Genomic DNA, 20035 nt, shown 5'->3' with positions numbered 1-20035 from the left:
TAAATCCTAGACAATTAAGAAATCCCTGCATCGAGCTGGCGAGGATGCGGAGAAAGGGGAACCCTCCTACACTGTTGGTGGGAATGCAAGCTGGTGCAACCACTCTGGAAAACAGCATGGAGGTTCCTCAAAATGTTGAAAATAGAACTGCCCTATGACCCAGCAATTGCACTACTGGGTATTTACCCTAAAGATACAAACATAGTGATCCGAAGGGGCACGTGCACCCGAATGTTTATAGCAGCAATGTCCACAATAGTCAAACTATGGAAAGAACCTAGATGTCCATCAACAGATGAATGGATCAAGAAGATGTGGTATATATACACAATGGAATACTACGCAGCCATCAAAGGAAATGAAATCTTGCCATTTGCGACAACATGGATGGAACTAGAGCGTATCATGCTTAGCGAATTAAGTCAAGCAGAGAAAGACAACTATCATATGATCTGCCTGATATGAAGAAGTGGTGATGCAACATGGGGGGGTTAAAGGAGTAGAAGAATAAATGAAACAAGATGGGAGTGGGAGGGAGACAAACCATAAGTGACTCTTAATCTCACAAAACAAACTGAGGGTTTCTGGGGGGAGGGGGGTTGGGAGAAGGGGGGTGGGGTTATGGACATTGGGGAGGGTATGTGCTTTGGTGAGTGCTGTGAAGTGTGTAAACCTGGCGATTCACAGACCTGTACCCCTGGGGATAAAAATATATGTTTATAAAAAATAAAAAATTTTAAAAAAAAGAAAGAAAAAAGAAATCTCTGCATCGAATGACGCCTGCTCGAGGGGTCACTTTGCTGAACAACTGTAGGGGGCGTTGTTCACAGTATCATCCCTACAAAAGGCACCCCCTGGGCACACAGCTAATATCCTAGCTGGCCAACACTGCAGACCAGCTCAAATAAATGTTTCAGTTTCCAAGGCATTACAGAATGACACCCTGATATCTCTGATTTCTATACATATTCATGAAGATGCACCACCAGGACTGAAAGAGGGCCAAGCAGAGAAAGGAACATCCTGTTCTACGGATAAGACAATTTCCTTGGTTAATGTCCTCAGACAGTACAGCTATACTCCTCGTTAATGTGAATTTCGTTCAAATCACTGAAGAGCTGTATTCATTTTGTGACAAAATGAGACACTTGCAAAATAAGATTCCGACAATTCACATAAATTTATCTGTGCCCCAATCATTTAGTGTGGGAGCCTTTTTAGAAATGCATAGACTTGGCATTAGATTCAGATGAAATCACGCAATCTCTTAAAAAATGCCCCTCCATCAAGTGTTTCGCTAGGGGTTCCTAAAAGCAGTATGAGGTGTCTGCTCCTTAATCGTGCAATTTTTTACTTCATGTTTTGCGTTACTTGGAAAACTTACCAGCACCATTTGCCAGCACACTTTCTAAACCAGTCCATTTTAAATCAGATGATCCCATCTCCTGTTTAAGACTAAAAGATGAGGGGTGCCTGGGTGGCTCAGTGGGTTAAAGCCTCCGCCTTCGGCTCAGGTCATGATCCCAGGGTCCTAGGATCAAGCCCCAGGTTGGGCTTTCTGCCCTGCAGGGAGCCTGCTTCCTCCTCTCTCTCTCTCTCTGCCTGCCTCTCTGCCTACTTGTGATCTCTGTCTGTCAAATAAATAAATAAATCTTTAAAAAAAAAAAAAAAAAAAACTAAAAGATGAGACCAGACAAAAGGGAAAGATCCTTGAAGGTTCATCTGCCTCAGATTAATTTTCTTAAATATGAGAAAAAGGACAGCCAGCAATAAGAGAGTGTTTCTCAAACTTATCTGAATAGGAGACTGACCTGGGGTGTTGGATGACAAGTGAGGATTTCCAGACCTCATCCTTGGGTTCTGACTCCCGAGGTTTGGGATGGGGCGCAGGAATGAGTATTATTAAAAGCAGTTGAAGAAGATTTGCAATCTAGCAAATTTGGGAAATACTTGTTGTCAGGGAAAGAACACTGACCTAGTCACGGGGTTCAAAATTCCAAGGCAGCCAGCTCTCCTATGTGTCCTTAACTGAGTCCCTTTATCTCACTGGGGCTAAATCCACAGTTGTAAAAATAAAACCACAGGAAGGGGTTTAGCCTATAGTCCCCTCAAAGACAAGAGATTATAACATAGTCCCTGCTGGGCTATGTTCACAGCTAGATCCTCTGTGCCTAGCTTGGCGTGCATCACCTAAGAACCTCCCAGAATTTGTTGACTAATTCACTAGCTAGACCCCAGGCAAGATCCCTTTGCAAGTTAAAAATTATACGATTCTAAAAATAAGTTTTAAAAAAAAAGGCACCTATTTATTTGGTCAGCCACGGACAAAACCATAGTTATTCTTAAACCCAAACAAAATAGAAACCAAAAAAAAAAAAAAAAAAAAGCACCCACTCCTTTCTCCCAGCACATTGCTGGTAAGCGTTTCAAAGGATCAGACTTGGGTAACTTGATCTCATGCCTTCTTTGCAGGGTAATGAACGGGAGGTCCTGAGCATCTCTGTTGGCTCACAAAGGTCAGTAGAGGCTCAGCAGAAGTGAGTTGAACCTGGAAAACCCAGAAAATTATGCAGAAAACAGAGTAAGTGCTCCTGCTACACATACAGGAAAACTGTAGTCGTAGGAGAGCTTTAAGGATTTTTGTGACTTTAGCCCCAAAACCTACAGTCACGTAACAAGTCGAGAATTATTAGGAACCTTGCCTGACACCTAGGGACTGTGCAGAAATAAATAGTTTTGGAACTAAAGAACAGGGGCGCCTGGCTTAGTCAGTGAAGCATGAAAATCTTGATCTCAGGCTTGGGAGTTCGAGCCCCACATTGGGTCTATAGATTACTTAAAAATAAAAACCTTAAAAAAAAAAAGGAAATCCAAAGAAGTCTTAGTTCAAATTTCTGTATACCTCCTACAATGTATCAGCATTGAAAAAAAAAAATCACAACATGTGTCTAGTCAACTGCATATCAACTGCATACCGTCCCTGAACTAACATACAACAGTACATTTTTATATAATAACTCATTTCCTCCTTTTTAAAAAAAAAAACTGATCCTGAGATGGGGGGCAGGAAATGAAACTACTAGCTTTTAGGACATTCAAGTCCTAATTTCTCAATTTTACAAGTAAAACACAAGTTGTTCATAAAAATTTTGCCAAGTGTGACCAGATTTACTCTGAATATTATCAAAACAGTAATAAGAAAATAAGATATGCACATACGGTACAAAATCACGAGGTGTGAGACTATTTTTCATTCAGAGAGCACTTCCGACTTGGAACTGGGGTAAGGGTCAGCGGGTCTGATAAGCTCAGGATTTTGAGTCCTACGTAAGAAAAGCTCCCAGCTGCAGAATTCTGAAAATCATAAAACCACCTGGTCGCAGGTAGTAAAAGATGCAAGAGATTGTTCACCAAGAGCAGAGATAGGGGTGTCCCAGGGAGGCGATGCTGAGATCACGCACTGTCATTCTCTGGGTACAAGGTGAAGGTGTGCAGGATGACACAGGAGACGGGACAGTGTGACTGCCCCTGCTACATTGTTCTAACAGCTTCAGAGAACATAAGTCTTTGATATGCTTTCCCAGGATCTTCCCTACACCCTAAAATCTAACCCCCCAGGAGAAAGAGGATGGCTTAGCTGTCAGGAAGGAGAACCAAGCCAGCCCATGTGCAACAGCCCCTAGTCCGGGACCGGATAGGGCAGCGAGCTGACGACCTCCCCGGCTTCGGTGACAATGGCATCATAGACCCAGCGTCGGTTGCAACGGCACTCGGGCCCGCACTTGTTGGAGTTGCACTTGGGGCAAGGGTAGAAGCACCCCAGACAGTTCTTCTCCAGGCAGTCACACAGATCGGCGTCATTACAGATCAGCCTGCCACTCTTGTCATACTTCTTCCTAACTCTGCCGAGAGAACAGAAGACAGTACCAGTGTCCCCATCGGGAATAATGAACCATTCGCCAGCCTCCTCCCTAAATCCGATCCCTTTATTCCGAGGAACCAGTACCCGAAGGATTACCCAGTCACGTTTCCAAATAGTAGATGGCAGCCTTGTCCTAGGAAACTCAGCCCACGTGCCACATTTTCCAACACAGCTGAGCTAGTCACTGATGGGACCCTTTGTTTTGCCAGCACCCTGGGGAATGTGATATTCTATTGAAACCAATCAAAAAGAAGAGCTGAATAAAAGGTTCTTCCTATAAATTCCGGCCCTCCCCCCATTTTTCTTTATAAATATAATCATTCTTGATGGGGTTTTCCCTGATAAATTACACTCTTTTCTCTTTCTACAGAAAAGCACTCTAGTGAACATGATTATGGTTTTTAACGACTCAAGATAAACATGAGAATGGTCCGTGATTATGCTGTCATCATTAACAGAAGAACACACACACACACACACACACACCCAGAGACACACACACTCCTTTGGTAAGAGTCTCCAGGCGTCATGCTTCTTCTGCTCCTTTCTGATTCTGTTTGCTACCCAGCGTGGAGCGACAGGGCAGGTGACCAAGATGGCGGGCTCCCTCAGACGCTCTAGGTGAAGGCAAGAAGTTCTGTACCAGAGGGACGCACCAGAGCCTACACCCCACTTGAGTCCCCACCCTTTCTGTGTCAGCCCCTACAACGTGTCCGGGAGACGAAAGCTGTCACAAGAATTCTACCACCCTTTCACATTCGGGCCCTTTTGAAATAAACCTTTCAAAATTGAGCGGCTTGAAAGTCTGAGGAGGACCAAAGCGTCTCTAGACAGTTTGTATCCTTTATTAACAACTGGGAGTTTAAAAAACGGGGAGGGGGGTTGCCCCTCAGCTGGTGTGGTGAGATTATGAACTTCTCCACCCTTCATCTTGAAACAGGTGTTCACGTCTCCCCCCAGGTCCATTTAAGTAACGCTGTTCCCTCTTCTTCCCTCTCCTCACAGAGCAGGGCAGGCTGAGGAACCCTATGGAAACTTGCTGCCTGACTTTCTCACTTGGGCAGGATTTATATTTGACGCATTTCATCTGTGGGAAGAGGGCTCCCCACTCCCTCCCAAGCCCACCAGGAAATGCAGGTGTCCACAGACAGGAGACTTAAAGTCCACAATGGAAATCATAGTCTTGAAGCCATGAAATTGCCCCCATCAGATTTTGTCCTTGTCCCTTTGTCTTAACCCAAATATTCTCTCGCCTTACTTAGACATCAAGAGGCAAATGTTATCATTTCCTGCCCACCGTAGGCCATCTTTTATAAAATTCTGAATTATCATACACACAAAAGAGCGCAAAATGTACATGTACAGAAAAAGAACAATAAAGCCAACCTCCACATTCTCACCACCCAACTTAATAAAAGTTGGGTGCCTTGCCCACTGCATCTCTCAACCCTGCCTTCCAAGAGGAACCACAGCTTGTTCTTATAAAAACCATCTCCTTCTGGGCCCTGGCTGGCTCGGTCGGTAGAGCACACAACTTTTGATCTCAGGGTGCTGGGGCTCAGAGTCGTGAGTTCAAGCCCCATGTTGGGTGTAAAAAAAAAAAAAAAATTTCACCTCCCGGTCCTAGCTACATTTGTGTGAATTCCCAAGCACACTGCATTTCCCTACATCGTTATCTGTGATTCAACCATGATGGTACATTTAGCTGTTACTGAAATATTTTCACTTCTATATGCATTCTGCTGTAAGAATATACAAGTTTCTCATCTTTTTTTCATTGTGGATGGGCATTTTAATTATTACTATCTTGTTTTCTTTACTATCATAGCAATGCTATGAGACTTTTGAACGTGTCTCCTGGTGTACCTCTACAGGAGCTTTTCTGGGATACATATCCAGGAGTGAAGATGTTAGGTCCTAAGGAAAACAGGTAATACCAGGCTTTTTAGAGTGGTTGTACCATATTACGCTCAACCCATGTCCAGTGGCTTCATCAACATTGATATCATCGGACTAAATGCTGTCTTTCTGTCTCATCATACTGACGAGATGCTATATTCGAATGTTTATTAGCCTTCTCTACGAAATGCCTATTCATTGAGTGGTTCATTTTTTTCTTTGAATGCTTATCTTTTTCTCGTTGACTTGTGTATATTTTGGACACTGATCTTTCAAATTATAAATAGCTTCTCCTGTCTTGTGGTTGCCTTTCATTGTTTTTAATGAAATTTATGCCCATCTCTTGATCATCAAGAGATGGGCATAAATACTTAACTTTCATTTTGTCAAATTCATCAGCCTTCTCCTTCATGGGTTGCTTATACTTGGGATGTGCCAGCAACGGATGTGGGAAACAAAGGCAAAAGAAAATTATTAAATTTCTTTACTGCCTACAGCCCATTGACAAGTCCTTGAAACAGGCAGAGTGACCTTCCTCTAGCGACCCAACTGCCTCCATGTTGATACTTTGCTAAGGGCAAAAGGCAATCTTAGCCCAATCCCCAGGCCCCTGTTAGTCTACTTTCACATATAAAAATTCCTTTGGAAACTTCCTTTATCTCTACCACTTAAGATATGCTGGCGGTCACCCCCCAAGCATATGACCCACCAACAGACATCTGAAGGGTCTCATGACTAAGGTTTTATTAGATGGTAATAAATGACCTTATCCCAACAATAGCTAGCTTCCTCAAGTCCTGAATACCTTACTTCCAAAATTCCTTAGAGACTCACTCTATCCCTAACCCCCTCCCAACTTGAAAGTATATAATGGACCTCTCCTCATGACCACAGTATAGCTCCTTCTGCCCACAGATCCTGTCCCTGCGTTTTCTTTCATAAAACCACCTTTGTGCACCAAAGACATCTCAAGAATTCTTTCTTGGCGATTGGCTCCAAACCGCAACATCTTTCCTACATCAGTTATCATTGTACTTATGACATATCTGTACACATTTGAAACTGAATCCATTCCCACAGTTATTATTTCTCCTTCAAGTGAAAACATTTTTCTTACTTTTAATCGTCTTTCTTACTGAAGCTATTACTCTAACCAAAGGGCTTCTGAAGCCTTTAAAAAAAATTGATTCCCAGCTTGGGATTATTGTCTATTTCTTGAAGTTGCTAACTTCCAAACACACTTTAGAAAAGAGATTTTTAAAACATAAAAAAGGGGCAACTCTTCCTTTGCCAAGAACTCGTGCGTTTTGTAATCCCACAAATCAAATGTAATAAATCATGAATCTTACTTGTATTTTACAGAAAAATACTCATTCATCTTTGACATCCGAGCTTTCTTTTTCTGCTGCCTTGTTTCAGGATTAAAGTCGGCTACCTGTGGTCCGGGGTTTTGAAACGCCAAGCATTTTAACTGCCGCTCTATCTGTTGCTATGAAACAGACAACGTATTCAGAGTAAGAACAGGATAATTTTGTTTTATGTTGTATGAAAGTAAACGTTCCATAACTTTTGCCATAATGTCATGGAAGTACAGATGTTTCACCTACAGAAATAAACAGCTTAATTTGATTTTCAAAAGATGTTGTGAATTTCCTCAAATTAGATGATTCTGAATCAAGAAATCCATGGTATAAAATTTATATAATAAATATATATATAAGGGTACCTGGTATAAGTGAGGTAACGGTACCTAATATATATATAAGGTACTGAGTAGCTCAGTCAGTGAGCCTCTGACTCCTGATCTTAGCTTGGGACTTTCTGGATTGTTGTTGTTGTTGTTTTTAAAAATTTTTATTAATTTATTTTAGAGACAGGGAGGGGCAGAGGGAGAGGAAGAGACAGTTCTTTTTTTTTTTTTTTTTAGATTTTATTTATTTATTTGATTGACAGAGATCACAAGCAGGCAGAGAGGCAGGCAGAGAGAGAGGAGGAAGCAGGCTCCTCGCTGAGCAGAGAGCCCCATACGGGGCTCAATCCCAGAACCCTGGGATCATGACCTGAGCCAAAGGCAGAGACTTTAACCCACTGAGCCACCCAGGCACCCCAAGAAAAGACAGTCTTAAGCAGACTCCACACTGAGCGCAGAGCCCCACACAGGGCTCAGTGTCATCACTGAGACTGTGACCTGAGCCAAGATCAAGAGTTGGATGCTTAACCGTCTGTGCCACCCAGGTGCCCCTCAAACTGGGTATTGAGGAGTATGTTGTATTGATGTTGTATTGTTGCAAGTTCAAGCCCCATGTTGGGCTTCATTCTGGGCATGGGGCCTACTTTAAAACAAATACATATAAATATATATTTAGGCTTAAAAATATAAAAATATAAATATATGTAAATATATAATATATACAAATTTACATATACAATATTAAAAACAACCAAGCAGGGACACCTGGGTGGCTCAGTGGGTTAAAGCCTCTGCCTTCAGCTCAGGTCATGATCCCAGGGTCCCCGCTCGGGCTCTCTGCTCAGCAGGGAGCCTGCTTCCCACTCCACCCCTTAACCCGCCCCCCCCCCCACCTGTCTCTGCCTACTTGTGATCTCTGTCAAATAAATAAACAAAGTCTTAAAAAAAAAAAAAAACAAGCTGGAACAGAATTCCCTTTATACTTGCAAAATACCAGTTGGCTTCTGAAATCTGATGGGGATGAAAGTCCCAATTAGCGTTTATGGAGGACAGGAACAAGGGAGTAAAACCTTTCTGCAGCTGTTGGCTGGACAGACTCAGGTGGATTGTCTGAAGTGTCTCAAGGCACAGTGAGAACCCAGGGGGCACACAGCCCCCTCCCCCGCCCCTGCCTTGGGTGTTCTGAGGTTCAGTTCAGAACAATCATGCCCCTGGGCGTGTAGACCCATCAGGGCTTTGCAGCTACCTGAAAGCTCTACTCTCAGTAAAAGCCAGATTTGAAAAGGAGAATTTTCCCAGAATGGCTTTCAAGAGCGTTAGTGGAACATTTCAAAAGACTTGACCTGGAGACATTTGCCATTGGAAAAGAAAGGGAGCTTAATGGAGAAGACAAGCAGCAAAGTAAACCCTGATAACTTATTTTAAAACTGTAGCACATGTATCAGGAGGGAAAGAAAGGTTCTTCTGAAAGATTTTAGAAGAATATAATCTGAAGGGCCCCCAAACACACAGGCTGACATACAAATGAAATACTTCACCTGGAAACAAAAGGGAAACTTTCAAAGTGTGAATTTCAGTGTAACAGATTAGTAACAGAATCTCAGCCTCATATGCTGTTTATTTAGCTTAATAATAGTCCAGGCTGTCCAAAATAATATAAATACATTTCTTTAAATTTTCACCTTGGTGTAGGGGGTGGGGGCGGCGGGGGTAATAAACTTAACCTTACGAGACAATTCAACTTTGTACCGTCTGTTACCATTCTCGGTTCCCATGGCAAAAGTTCAGGAACAGAGACACGAGGGTAAGCCTCTCTGTGTCCAGATCTTGGCTCTGCCACTTGCTAGTGGTCGGCCTTGAGCAAGCTCTTACTTCTCTGAGACTTAGTGTCCCCTTTTTGCAAAACGGGGTAACAGGATTATCTTGGGAGAAGGATTTGGTGGATTAATATATGCAAAGATTTAGAATCACAGGGCGCCTGCATGGCTCAGTCAGTTGAGTGCCTGCCTTGGGCTCAGGCCATGATCTCAGAGTCCTGGGTTCGAATCCTACATGGGGCTCCCTGCTCAGCAGGGAGTCTGCTTCTCCTTCTGCCTCTGCTCCTCCCCCCCGCTCAAGCTCACACTCTCTCTCCTTCGAATAAATAAATAAAATCTTTAAAAACACAGAGGAGAAAAGTTAGGTTTAAAAAAAAATTAAAACACTGGACCCTATAAAAACACTATATTCTCCACAAATATTCTTCTCCAGGGGCAGGATTTTACTGCACAGAACACTGGGCTATAAAATCAAGGGAGATGAGTGACAGAGAGAAGATGTGTGAAGTGTGACCAGCCCTGCCAGGAGCAGAGTGAAAAGTGGGGGGGTAGGGGAGCCCCATCATCACAGAGCAGCAGAGAACCTTCCCTGTGAAATCCTGAGGAGACCCACATTCCACCCAAGTCCAGGCTCACCTCAGAGATCCCCAAGTTGAGCCCTCTCCAAATACCATGAACCCCTAAGATCCATTTGCCATACCAGTTGCTTTTGTCCAATCTGACAGTTTTTCTCAGGAGGACTTTGACCTGTGTGTCCCTCGTGAGTGGAACTGTTTTTGTCTGGTTGATCATTCATTTCTGTTCACTGAAAAAAATTAACCAGAGGGGGCAGGTCAGGTAGAGGGGAAGTAGGACGTATTAATATCATATGTCTGCGGTAACTTCATCCTATAACTTTCTGGCTCTTTCCCTGTAGCTTTCTCTCTTGCAAAGCCAGGTTTCCTGAAAAAGCCATCAGCCCTCCTGGTTGCTTTTTTGCCACTCACTCTTAGATCTGGCATACCCCCCTCCCTCCCAACCCCACCCTGCTCATACAACCACTTGACTGACATTCTTCTCTTCTGGGTGTCCCAGGAGCAAATCAAACGTACCTTTTACAGTTCTTGGCATTGAAGACCTTGCTGGAACAGGCAACACAGGGACCATCCACTTCTCTTGAAGAGGAGTATGAATTCTTAGACCTCCGTTCTTTCCCCCTTATGCTCAGTCCCTTGAAAAAAAGGAAGATGCACTGATGTCCTACATCCCCGGTATCACTGTGAAAATCTTATCCACTTCTGTGGTTTCAGTGTCACCCTTTTGCAGAGAGAGTTTCCCAGGGGGTCTCAAAAATCCCTGACCTCCTCACTCACATTTTCTGACAAATTTCTAGTACAATGGGAGCTCAAGGGAAGGCATCGATTTTCCATAAAACCCAGCTGCGGACACGCCTGGAATTTACTTTGTTGTACACACAGGACACCAAGACGTGTGTGTGACTCAGGTGAGGTCAGCACAGGATGCTAATCTCAAATTCACGGCCCAGGCTGCTCTGCAGTGCTCTCTCAGAAAGGACCAAGACGCACAGCCCTCTGATATTCTTCTCCCATATCCACTACTGGCGCCGTCCTCAGGGCACTGTTTCTACCAAAGGAGCCTGAGTTGTGATTTACCAAGGAGACCTGGGTCATATGGTGCCCCACTTGCCTGTCTGCTTGACGTTCCTTCTCTGTACTCCCAGGTTTGGGTCAGTCGACATTGACCGCCCACTCTCCAGTTTCCAGTATTAGGTCAAGAAGCTTATTTTTCTGGCTAAAATTAACAAGTCAGGAAATGACAGGTGTTGGCGAGGATGTGGAGAAAGGGGAACCCTCCTACACTGTAGGTGGGAACGCAAGCTGGTGCAGTCACTCTGGAAAACAGCATGGAGGTTCCTCCGAGAGTTGAAAATGGAGCTACCCTATGACCCAGCAATTGTACTACTGGGTATTTACCCTAAAGATACAAATGCAGTGATCTGAAGGGGCACGTGCACCCGAATGTTTATAGCAGCAATGTCCACAATAGCCAAACTATGGAAAGAATCTAGATGTCCATCAACAGATGAATGCATAAAGAAGAAGTTTTATACACACACACACACACACACACACACACACACACACACACAGGAATACTATGCAGCCATCAAAAAATAAAATCTTGGGGGCGTCTGGGTGGCTCAGTGGGTTAGGCCGCTGCCTTTGGCTCAGGTCATGATCTCAGGGTCTGCTCAGCAGGGAGCCTACTTCCTCCTCTCTCTCTCTCTGCCTGCCTCTCTGCCTGCTTGTGATCTCTCTCTGTCAAATAAATAAATAAAATCTTAAAAAAAAAAAGACTTGCCATTTCCAATGACATACATGGAACTAGAGGGTATTATGCTCAGCAAAATAAGTCAGTCAGAGAAAGACAATTCTCATATGATCTCACGGATATGATGAATTTGAGAAGCAAGACAGAGGATCATAGGGGAGGGAGGGAAGAATGAGATAAGATGAAACCAGAGAGGGAGACAAGAGAGGGAGACAAACCATAAGAGACTCTTAATCTCAGGGAACAAACTGAGGGTTGCTGGAGGGGAGGGGTGTGCAGGGATGGGGTGGCTGCGTGATGGACACTGGGGAGTGTATACGTGCTATGGTGAGCGCTGTGAATTTTGTAAGACTGATGAATCACAGACCTGTACCCCTGAAACAAATAATACATTATATGTTAATAAAAAAAGAAGAAGGAAAGGAAGCTGATTTTTCTTTCCTAGCATCCCTAACATTGATTTTCCTTGTCTTCTGCATGGCACAAAATCCACCCTCCAGATAGGATAGTAGAATTAACATTACTTGCCCTTGACAAGGACAGCCTTAATGTTCCTGTCAGCTGGACAAAACCCCAGCCCAGGCTTCTCTTCCTGACTCTTGGCCCTGACCTCCTTTTCCTTAGAGCTTTTACTGGAGAAGACTCATCCCTGAGAATTCTTTTTCTGTCCCATTGAGATGTAAATCTTCTCTGAGCCTCTTGGCAGGTTTCCAACCCAGGAATGTCTTCCTCAAAGATGAGGAGGCGTCCCTTTCTAATGTAATCAGTCAGAAAAATGGTGCCTACGTTCACCAGTCTCTGTAGGAAAGGCAGAAGCCTAACTTGCTCATTGGTGGGTGCCAATTAGCACACACAGGTGGCTTAATCACAGAGAACAACATTTGCAAACTCGGGAACAACTCCATGTGCTCCACATGTCCCATGATCTAACTCCCTCAAGTCCCTCAGCATTTTCCTTCCTTATTTGGTTTCACGCTGAGTTCACACGGACTTCCGGTCCCCCCAACCCCCCATCATCACTGCCTTGAATAGAGTCTTCTTTGACAAAAGTGTAACTTTGTCTGGTGCAGTTGTGACTTTGATGACAGCCCGTGCCATTTCACATCTGATCAGCCAAACATTCTTGGGGAGCATTTTCCAATATGTCTAGAGATAAAATCACAGGGGGCTGTTTGAAGAATTGGAAATCCCCTGTTCAAGAGGATTTCAAATTGTCTCCAATGTGACCTCTGTCTCGACTTCCTAATTAAGCTCTTTTTTCTAGCTTAACTCTTAACTCAGGCAAAAGATCTGGTGGGCAAGGCACCCCCTGGTGGGGACAAAACTACCCCCCCATGAGCCAGGAAGACCCTGTGACTGACCCCAAGACAATGACACACTTGACCTCTACTGCCCACGTGCACTTACCCACTAACCTTTGTCCCCCATTTTCCTCCTATAAAACTAAAAGTATCTCTAGCACTTTGGAGATGGGCTTTGAGATGTTCATCCACTGTCTTCCCGGGGTTTGCCTCACAGAAATAAATCCTTTCTTGTTGAACCACCACCCGTCTCTCTCAACTTTGTACTTGGTCAGCGGAGAGTGGCCAAACCTGGTCTGTTTGGGAACCCCAGAGTCACCACTAGGGCCCAGTTAGCCTGTCAAATTCCAGGCCTGGGGTTATAATGTGCAGAGGAGAATCTTGGTAATCTGTATAATTAATGAGCCCCACAGGTGAATCCTCTCCCTAAGCCATGATGGGAGAAGATAGGCTAGGGAAAGTCGGTAGAATTTTCTGCATCCAATCTTGTCATCTGATCCTAAAAGTATTATCTGTGTTTTCTTCCTACACTCAAACGCATCTGAACCATTGTAGTTGTGTTAATATTCCTAAATCAGATATTTCTTTATCTCATTCCTATTAGAAGGCCTCAGTGACTTCCTTCTACTAATAATATCCCACAAGCTCAACAAGGCAGAGAAGGTCCCTCATGGCTACCCCCAACCCATCTGCCTAGGCTCAGCTTCCCTCACACCTCCTCTCGGGCCAACCTTATGGGACCTCACCACTCCCATTAACAAACACACCTCCCATCTCTTACCTAACTCAGCCCTCGGCCTTTGAACCTTCACCTGAGTTCCAGGAAGCCTCTAGAAACCTCCCCTCCCTCTCTAGTCCTTGAAGGCCCCTTCTTCCCTGGGGCTCTCTTTGGTGGTTCCTCAAGAAAATTCCTCCTCAAAGGGACCCTAAACACTCTACCATGTTCATGTAATACATTTTCCTCATTGTGGAAATACATACGACCTTATGACCATCTTTGCAATCTAGAATTTTTCCTAAGACAGCATCCATGTAACCACAAGGGGAGAAATGAATATCTTACGAAAACCTTCCACCTGAGAGGCTTTTTATTTAAGTCCTCTCTGGAATACAGTTCTCCACAAATAGGTTTGTGGGGGATGGATCTTGCCCCTTTATATTCCAAATAAATCAAAAGGAAATTATAATCGAATTTCACTGGGGACTGAAATTTAATTGGATTTTATTATAAGCCCAAATTATCTGTCCCACAAAAAATTAGTAATGAAAATGTGCAGAATTCCCCCCCATTTTTCCCTGCTTAGCTTAGCCCCCTTAGCAAGACAGGGGTTCTTAACCGGAGAGGGAATGCAGGGCCCTTGATCTTGGATGAGGAAAGCATACAGTGCATGCTTCTTCCAACTAACCTCTAACTGAAATTCTGGCATTTCCTTCTATTATAAAAGGCAGACAACAAATAAAAACAATGCTAGCAGGACTTGTGAATTTCTTGCCTGAGAAAACGCAGATGTTTTCATCACCCATTAGAGCTGCTGTAGATCTATGTCAAAATGTTATTTACACTTCTCACTTCTTCAGAATGATGGTAGCTCTTAGGCCCGCTGCTCAGATGTATTTGATAGGTTAATAATGAAACACATGCATTACTGCCACAGATTGTTTCTAACCTTTGGTAAGTGTATTTCCAGATAATTGGTTTCCTTTGCAACCTTACAGATTTTATTCCCTATGATTGAAAATAGCATCCCTAGGGCGCCTGGCTGGCTTAGTCAAGGAGGTTCTTGATCTTGGGGTCATGAGTTTGAGCCTCATGTGGGGTGGAGAGATAATGTATTTATTTTTTTTTAAGATTTTTTATTTATTTATCCACTTGACAAGTGAGAGAGATCACAAGCAGGCAGAGAGGCAGGCAGAGAGATGGGGGAAGCAGGTTCCCCGCTGAGCAGAGAACCTGATGCAGGACTCAATCCCAGGACCCTGAGATCATGACCTGAGCTGAAGGCAGAGGCTCAACCCACTGAGCCACCCAGGCACCCTGAGAGATAATTTAAATAAATAAAAAAATTTTTTTAAAAATTTAAAAAGGGCACCTGGGTGGCTCAGTGGTTGAGGGTCTGCCTTCGACTCAGGTTGTGATCGAGTCCCTCACTAGGCTCCCTGCTCAAGGGGAGTCTCCTTCTCCTTCTCCCTTTGGCCCTCCCCATGCTCCTGTTCTCTCTCTCTCTCTCAAATAAATACATTCTTAAAAAAAATAATTAAAAAATAAAAACATTATTCTAAACAAACGAACATTCTCAGAAATTGTCCATAGATGTCACAGTTGATCAAAGGGGTCCAGGACACAAAAGTAACATGAAGAACCCTTGCAGAGATGCAGGGAGGCCCCCCTGCCCCAACTTCCACTGATTATAGAGTCAAAAAAAACCCCACAGATTCTGGCCACAGAAGAGGCTCTTCAAGCCCAGGGTCGGCAGCAGCGTGGTCTAGCCTAGGTTCCTGCAGTCAATAGAACACAAAGTAAAGGACGTCAATTTGACCAGCTCTGTGTTTTGTCCTAACATTACATCTGATTGCATCTGAAAGAACCGAAATACAGTCTAGCACAGAAAGAAGAGGCTCCCCTTGGGGCTAGGGTAGCATAGACTCTGGGAGCAGGACTCCTCCAAGCAGGGCCCAAGGATGAGACAACTCTTTAGTAGCAGGCTTGGGCTGGAATGGGAATCCACTGAGTCACTAAGAACATCAGGTAGTGTAGCAGACATTTTTTTCTTCATAGCAAGCTGGACTTCCTGGAGGAGGCAGTTCACCGGGAATACAAGTTCTGTAATTCACCAGATCAGGGACCTTGAGAAGCTCTGGAGTTCTATGAGGTCTTTAGCTCCAGAAGTAGTCTTGACACCTTTCCTTACCGCTGCCACCGCCCCCTCCCCAGCAAGCCTGGAACAAGTACACAAGGCTCAGTAGATACCTCATGAATATTACGCTAGTGGATGCCAATGATTAGAGACCTACTATGTGTCAGGCACGGGGCTAAACATCCTACATGTACTACTTCATTCAATTCCACGACAGCTGTGAATTAGATGATATCTCTATCGTTCCGATGACCAAACTGAGGCCCAGAAAGTTCCTTCTGGCCCCGTAGGTACACGTAGGCTACATGAGTTTGAAACCCAGATCTGTCTGGCTCCCTAGATGAAACTTTTTTCAGAGGGTTACACAGCATTAAGGTTTGCTTTAATGATGGCCATCACGTCTACACAGGACGATGCCAAAGGAGGGGATGCAGTTCATGCCAGCCACACAGAGCCTTTTCAAAGAGAAACGTGGAGAAGGAATAAGGGAGGATATACTTTATAGAGCTTCTCAAAGTTGCCCCCACATCGCAAAGGGTGAGCTGAGAAAAGACTCCCACCTTAGGCACAGGAGCCCCACCTGATTTCAGGATGGAATTCCGAAGGCAGCACAAAAGAAGAAAGCCCTGAGGGGTGCCTGGCTGGCTCAGTCAGGAGAACGTGCTCCGCTTGACCTTGAGGACGTGGGTTCTGAGTGTAGAGATGAAGGAGAAGGAGCAGGACGAGGAGGAGGAGGAGGAGAAGAGGAAGAAGAAGAAAGTCACATGCCAACAAAATTACCTTGAAAATGCCTTCAGAAAATGCTACATAGGGAATAGATTGACCACAAATGAAGTAGTTGGCTTTTGCCAAGGAGCCTTCACAGATAAACTGTTGGCCTTTAAACCTCAGAATCACATCCCCTGGCAAGTTGCTCGCTCTGCAGGGGCCTCTGGTACCGGGTCGCCTCAGAAACAGCTCTGGGACAGGGTCACTTTCCCATTCACCCTGGGGCACCGGTCACGGATGAGAACAAGGGCAAAATGGCTCATGCTTACGAAGCCGCCACCCCACCCCCCGCACCATACAGTTGGATTTTTGAGGGCTGATTATATCTTGCATAAGGTAGAAAAAGTATTTTTTTCGACTTTTATCTCTAATGACACTAGCAGATTATCAAAGCAAAGAAAAACCTGCATTTACATCCTCACTGAAAAGTTGGCCTCTGCTTTTATTCAGGAGCTGATAAAAAGCCATTGATTCTGAGACACTCTCTGTAAGACACTCTGCAGAAAAGATTTAGAAAAGACTCCATGTCGACATCCACGGGCAACATTCAAATGCATCATGCAGTAGTGACTTCATGGAAAAGTTTTCATGAAAATGTGTGAATCAAAGAGCAGATTTAAGCTGTTTTAATCTCATCCGGTCTCCAGCCTTAGTTGCCTTGCTAAAAATGACAGGTCACTGAGGTAATTGACGGGTGAGATGGACCCCACCACGGACGCGGGCGGGAGAGAGAAACAGCAGTGGTGCTGCTGATCAATTAAGCCATTCCCCTGCTGCTCCCTCCCAGCTCAGTCAGCTGTTTTCAAAGCCACAAAACCACACAAGAACCTCCCACAAAATCTTCGTGGCTATTTGTCTCTAAGAATGAATGGTAATTTGCATCCAAGCCTTTGGGAGTGCTCTTAAACAATGTAAATGCTTTAGAAACAGCTTGATTTACGAAATAGAAGTATATATCCTATGCTGTATTTTCTCTCTCCCCCACCCCCCCCACCACACACCCTTCTGTGGCTCAGTGTAAAATAATGTGAAAACAGGGATAACAGGGATGCCTGGGTGGCTCAGTCAGTGAAGTGTCTGATTCTTGATTTTGGCTCAGATCATGATCTCCAGGTCATGAGATGGAGACCCGTGTCTGGCTTCATGCTGGGCAGGGAATCTGCTTGAGATTCTCTCCCTTTGTCTCTCCTCTGCTTTCTATCTCCCTTCCCCCCCAAAAAAAAACACAAAAAATAAAAAATAAAAAGTGAAAACAAGTATCCTGTATTTAAAGTAATTTGAGGGGATGCCCAGCACAGATGGGTAAGTGGCAGGAGCACAGAGTGACCGAGAGCTGTTCTTCCTGCTGCCGGAATGTGGCAATCTGCCATTGCTCTGAGACCAAACCCCCTTGCAAAACCCATCGGAGTCACTGAGCAGATCCACAGCCATGAGGGTCTCTCCCCTCACGCCTTCCTCATAACCTGGATCTCCTGAATTATACATTTTCACCGTTCCCTGCAGTTTTAAAGATTATAAAAGCCAGAAACCTGCGTGTATAGTCGGCCCTGTCAATGCAAAAGAGAGAAGGAAGGTGATTCTTTTAAGGAGATCAGAAGATTAGTCCATTTTCAGCTGTAGGGGCCAAGGGCAGGCCACCCCTAAATGGGCCACTGGATCATGAACATTATTTTGAGGTAAAAGCCATCAAAACCCAGCAGATTCAGGGAAAAGCTTTTTATCTCCCCTTTAACTGCCTGTTTGTACTAGGAAGAGAGCAATTAACAGACACTCCCCTCTACCTAAGAAACATACCTACATAACCAGGCAACCCCTTTGTTTTCCAAACATCTCTTCTCACCTTCCTGCCAATGGTCTTCCTCCTCTTGTATCTTCAGCCGCCTGCCCCTCTCTTAGCTCCTATAAATCTCCCATTGCCTCACTCTCTTTGGAATTCCCATGTCCATGTGAATTCTCTGTTTAAATACTACTACATTTGATTTTCTCCTGTTAATCGGTCTGCTTTCGATTTGATTCTAAGCCCAGCTAGAAGAATCTTGAAGGGTAGAGGAAATTCTTCCTTCCCTGACACAGCATTGTCCTGGTAAGTACACTTCCAACCAGTCCTCCCACATTTGAAGTGCGGAGGTTCTTTTCTCCAGACTCTGAACATTCTCTTAAGCTCATTTCTTTGCTTCCATTTTATTTCAGTCCATGCTGCCACCAAAGGACCCCAATTCTCTTCCACTCTTAACTACAACACATTAATACGGCAATATATTTTTAGAGTCAATGTCTGGTGGCCACCTTTCGCCTCATCTCTCTCTCCCAGCCTCAGAGGGGATCCGGTGTAAATGCACCCTTAGAAAAGGATTGTCTTTGCGAGGACTGATCTCCTGCCTCTGTCACCCCTTCCTAAGGACAGTCGCTCGGCAAGCCCCGTGGCCAGTAGCAGAGAGAAAGTGCACATACCTTTCTGCTGGATGAAAAAGAAGGAAGAAATCCTGGAAACAAGAGAAACTGTCCTTCCTTGTTTCCTTTGTTTTGCTGAGAAACCGTAGAGCCCTCTGGGGAGAAAGCCACAAGGCCTCCAAGGTGCTCCTTTTTTAACAATGGCTGAGAGGCGGAGAGGTGAGAAGCTGGAGAGGTGGGGGCTGGTTGGTAGTGTCAACTCTCTCTTCCACTGAGAGCCTATTCTAAAATTATACCACATCAGGGAATGATCGTTCATCTGTTCCTTCTTCCGGTCTCGAGCTTTAGTTTTGACTCTACTTTTGAGTCTCATATGTTGACTGCAAATGTTCAACTAATATTAACACCAATTTCCCGCTGGCTGTAATTATAGTTCAGTGTAAAGAGCACACACACCTCCACATAAACACACATACACACACACACACACACAGTATATAGAGAATAGAGTTTACATTATTATATTATTATATAATTTATATTATATAGTTATATTAATACACTATCACTGTAAAATTGTATCTCTATATTATCTTTATTATTTATTTTATTACATACCATATACTATTTATATAATTTATATGTAACATATTATATATAATTTATATGATACATAATTATAGCATATATAATTTATATATGATATATTATTTCTATTACATAATCTTTATGTTATATATTTCATATTATCTATACATTTTTGAAAAGATAAATGAATAAAATAGTGTTCTTGGAAAGAATAAGCAGAGGAAAATCTTCACTTATAAGAGACTTCAACCCATCTGGCAATGCTATAAAACCTTAAGGTTGTGCCAGGATTAAATATCTTTGATTTAAACCTCACATCCATTAAGCAACTGCTCTGTTTTTGAGATTACACAGTAAATTTTGCACATCAAAATTTAAAAATATATACATTTAAGCTAAAAACCATATAGGAAAAAACTGTGCTGTCCCAAGAGAAAATGAAATCATGTTTATAAGTTGTGCCTAAAATACAT

The 20035-nt window shown here is 43.7% G+C and overlaps 1 protein-coding gene across 1 annotated transcript; it reads right to left on the bottom strand.

Moving 5' to 3' along the window:
- Positions 1 to 3120: 3120 nt before the first annotated feature.
- ARL14EPL (ADP ribosylation factor like GTPase 14 effector protein like) lies at positions 3121 to 19177 on the bottom strand. The gene is made up of 5 exons (XM_032335405.1): positions 19035 to 19177; positions 10420 to 10538; positions 10029 to 10133; positions 7171 to 7310; positions 3121 to 3902 (listed from the first exon to the last, which is right to left on the bottom strand). The coding sequence occupies exons 3-5, from the start codon at positions 10122 to 10124 to the stop codon at positions 3680 to 3682; spliced, it is 459 nt and encodes a 152-aa protein (XP_032191296.1). The 5' UTR covers positions 10125 to 10133; positions 10420 to 10538; positions 19035 to 19177; the 3' UTR covers positions 3121 to 3679.
- Between the last annotated feature and the right edge of the window lie 858 nt (positions 19178 to 20035).

This window comes from Mustela erminea, chromosome 3, assembly GCF_009829155.1.
Source record: "Mustela erminea isolate mMusErm1 chromosome 3, mMusErm1.Pri, whole genome shotgun sequence".
Classification (NCBI taxonomy): domain Eukaryota; kingdom Metazoa; phylum Chordata; class Mammalia; order Carnivora; family Mustelidae; genus Mustela; species Mustela erminea.
The sequence above is the reverse complement of the archived record's forward strand: the minus strand, read 5'-3'. Positions and strand labels throughout refer to the sequence as shown.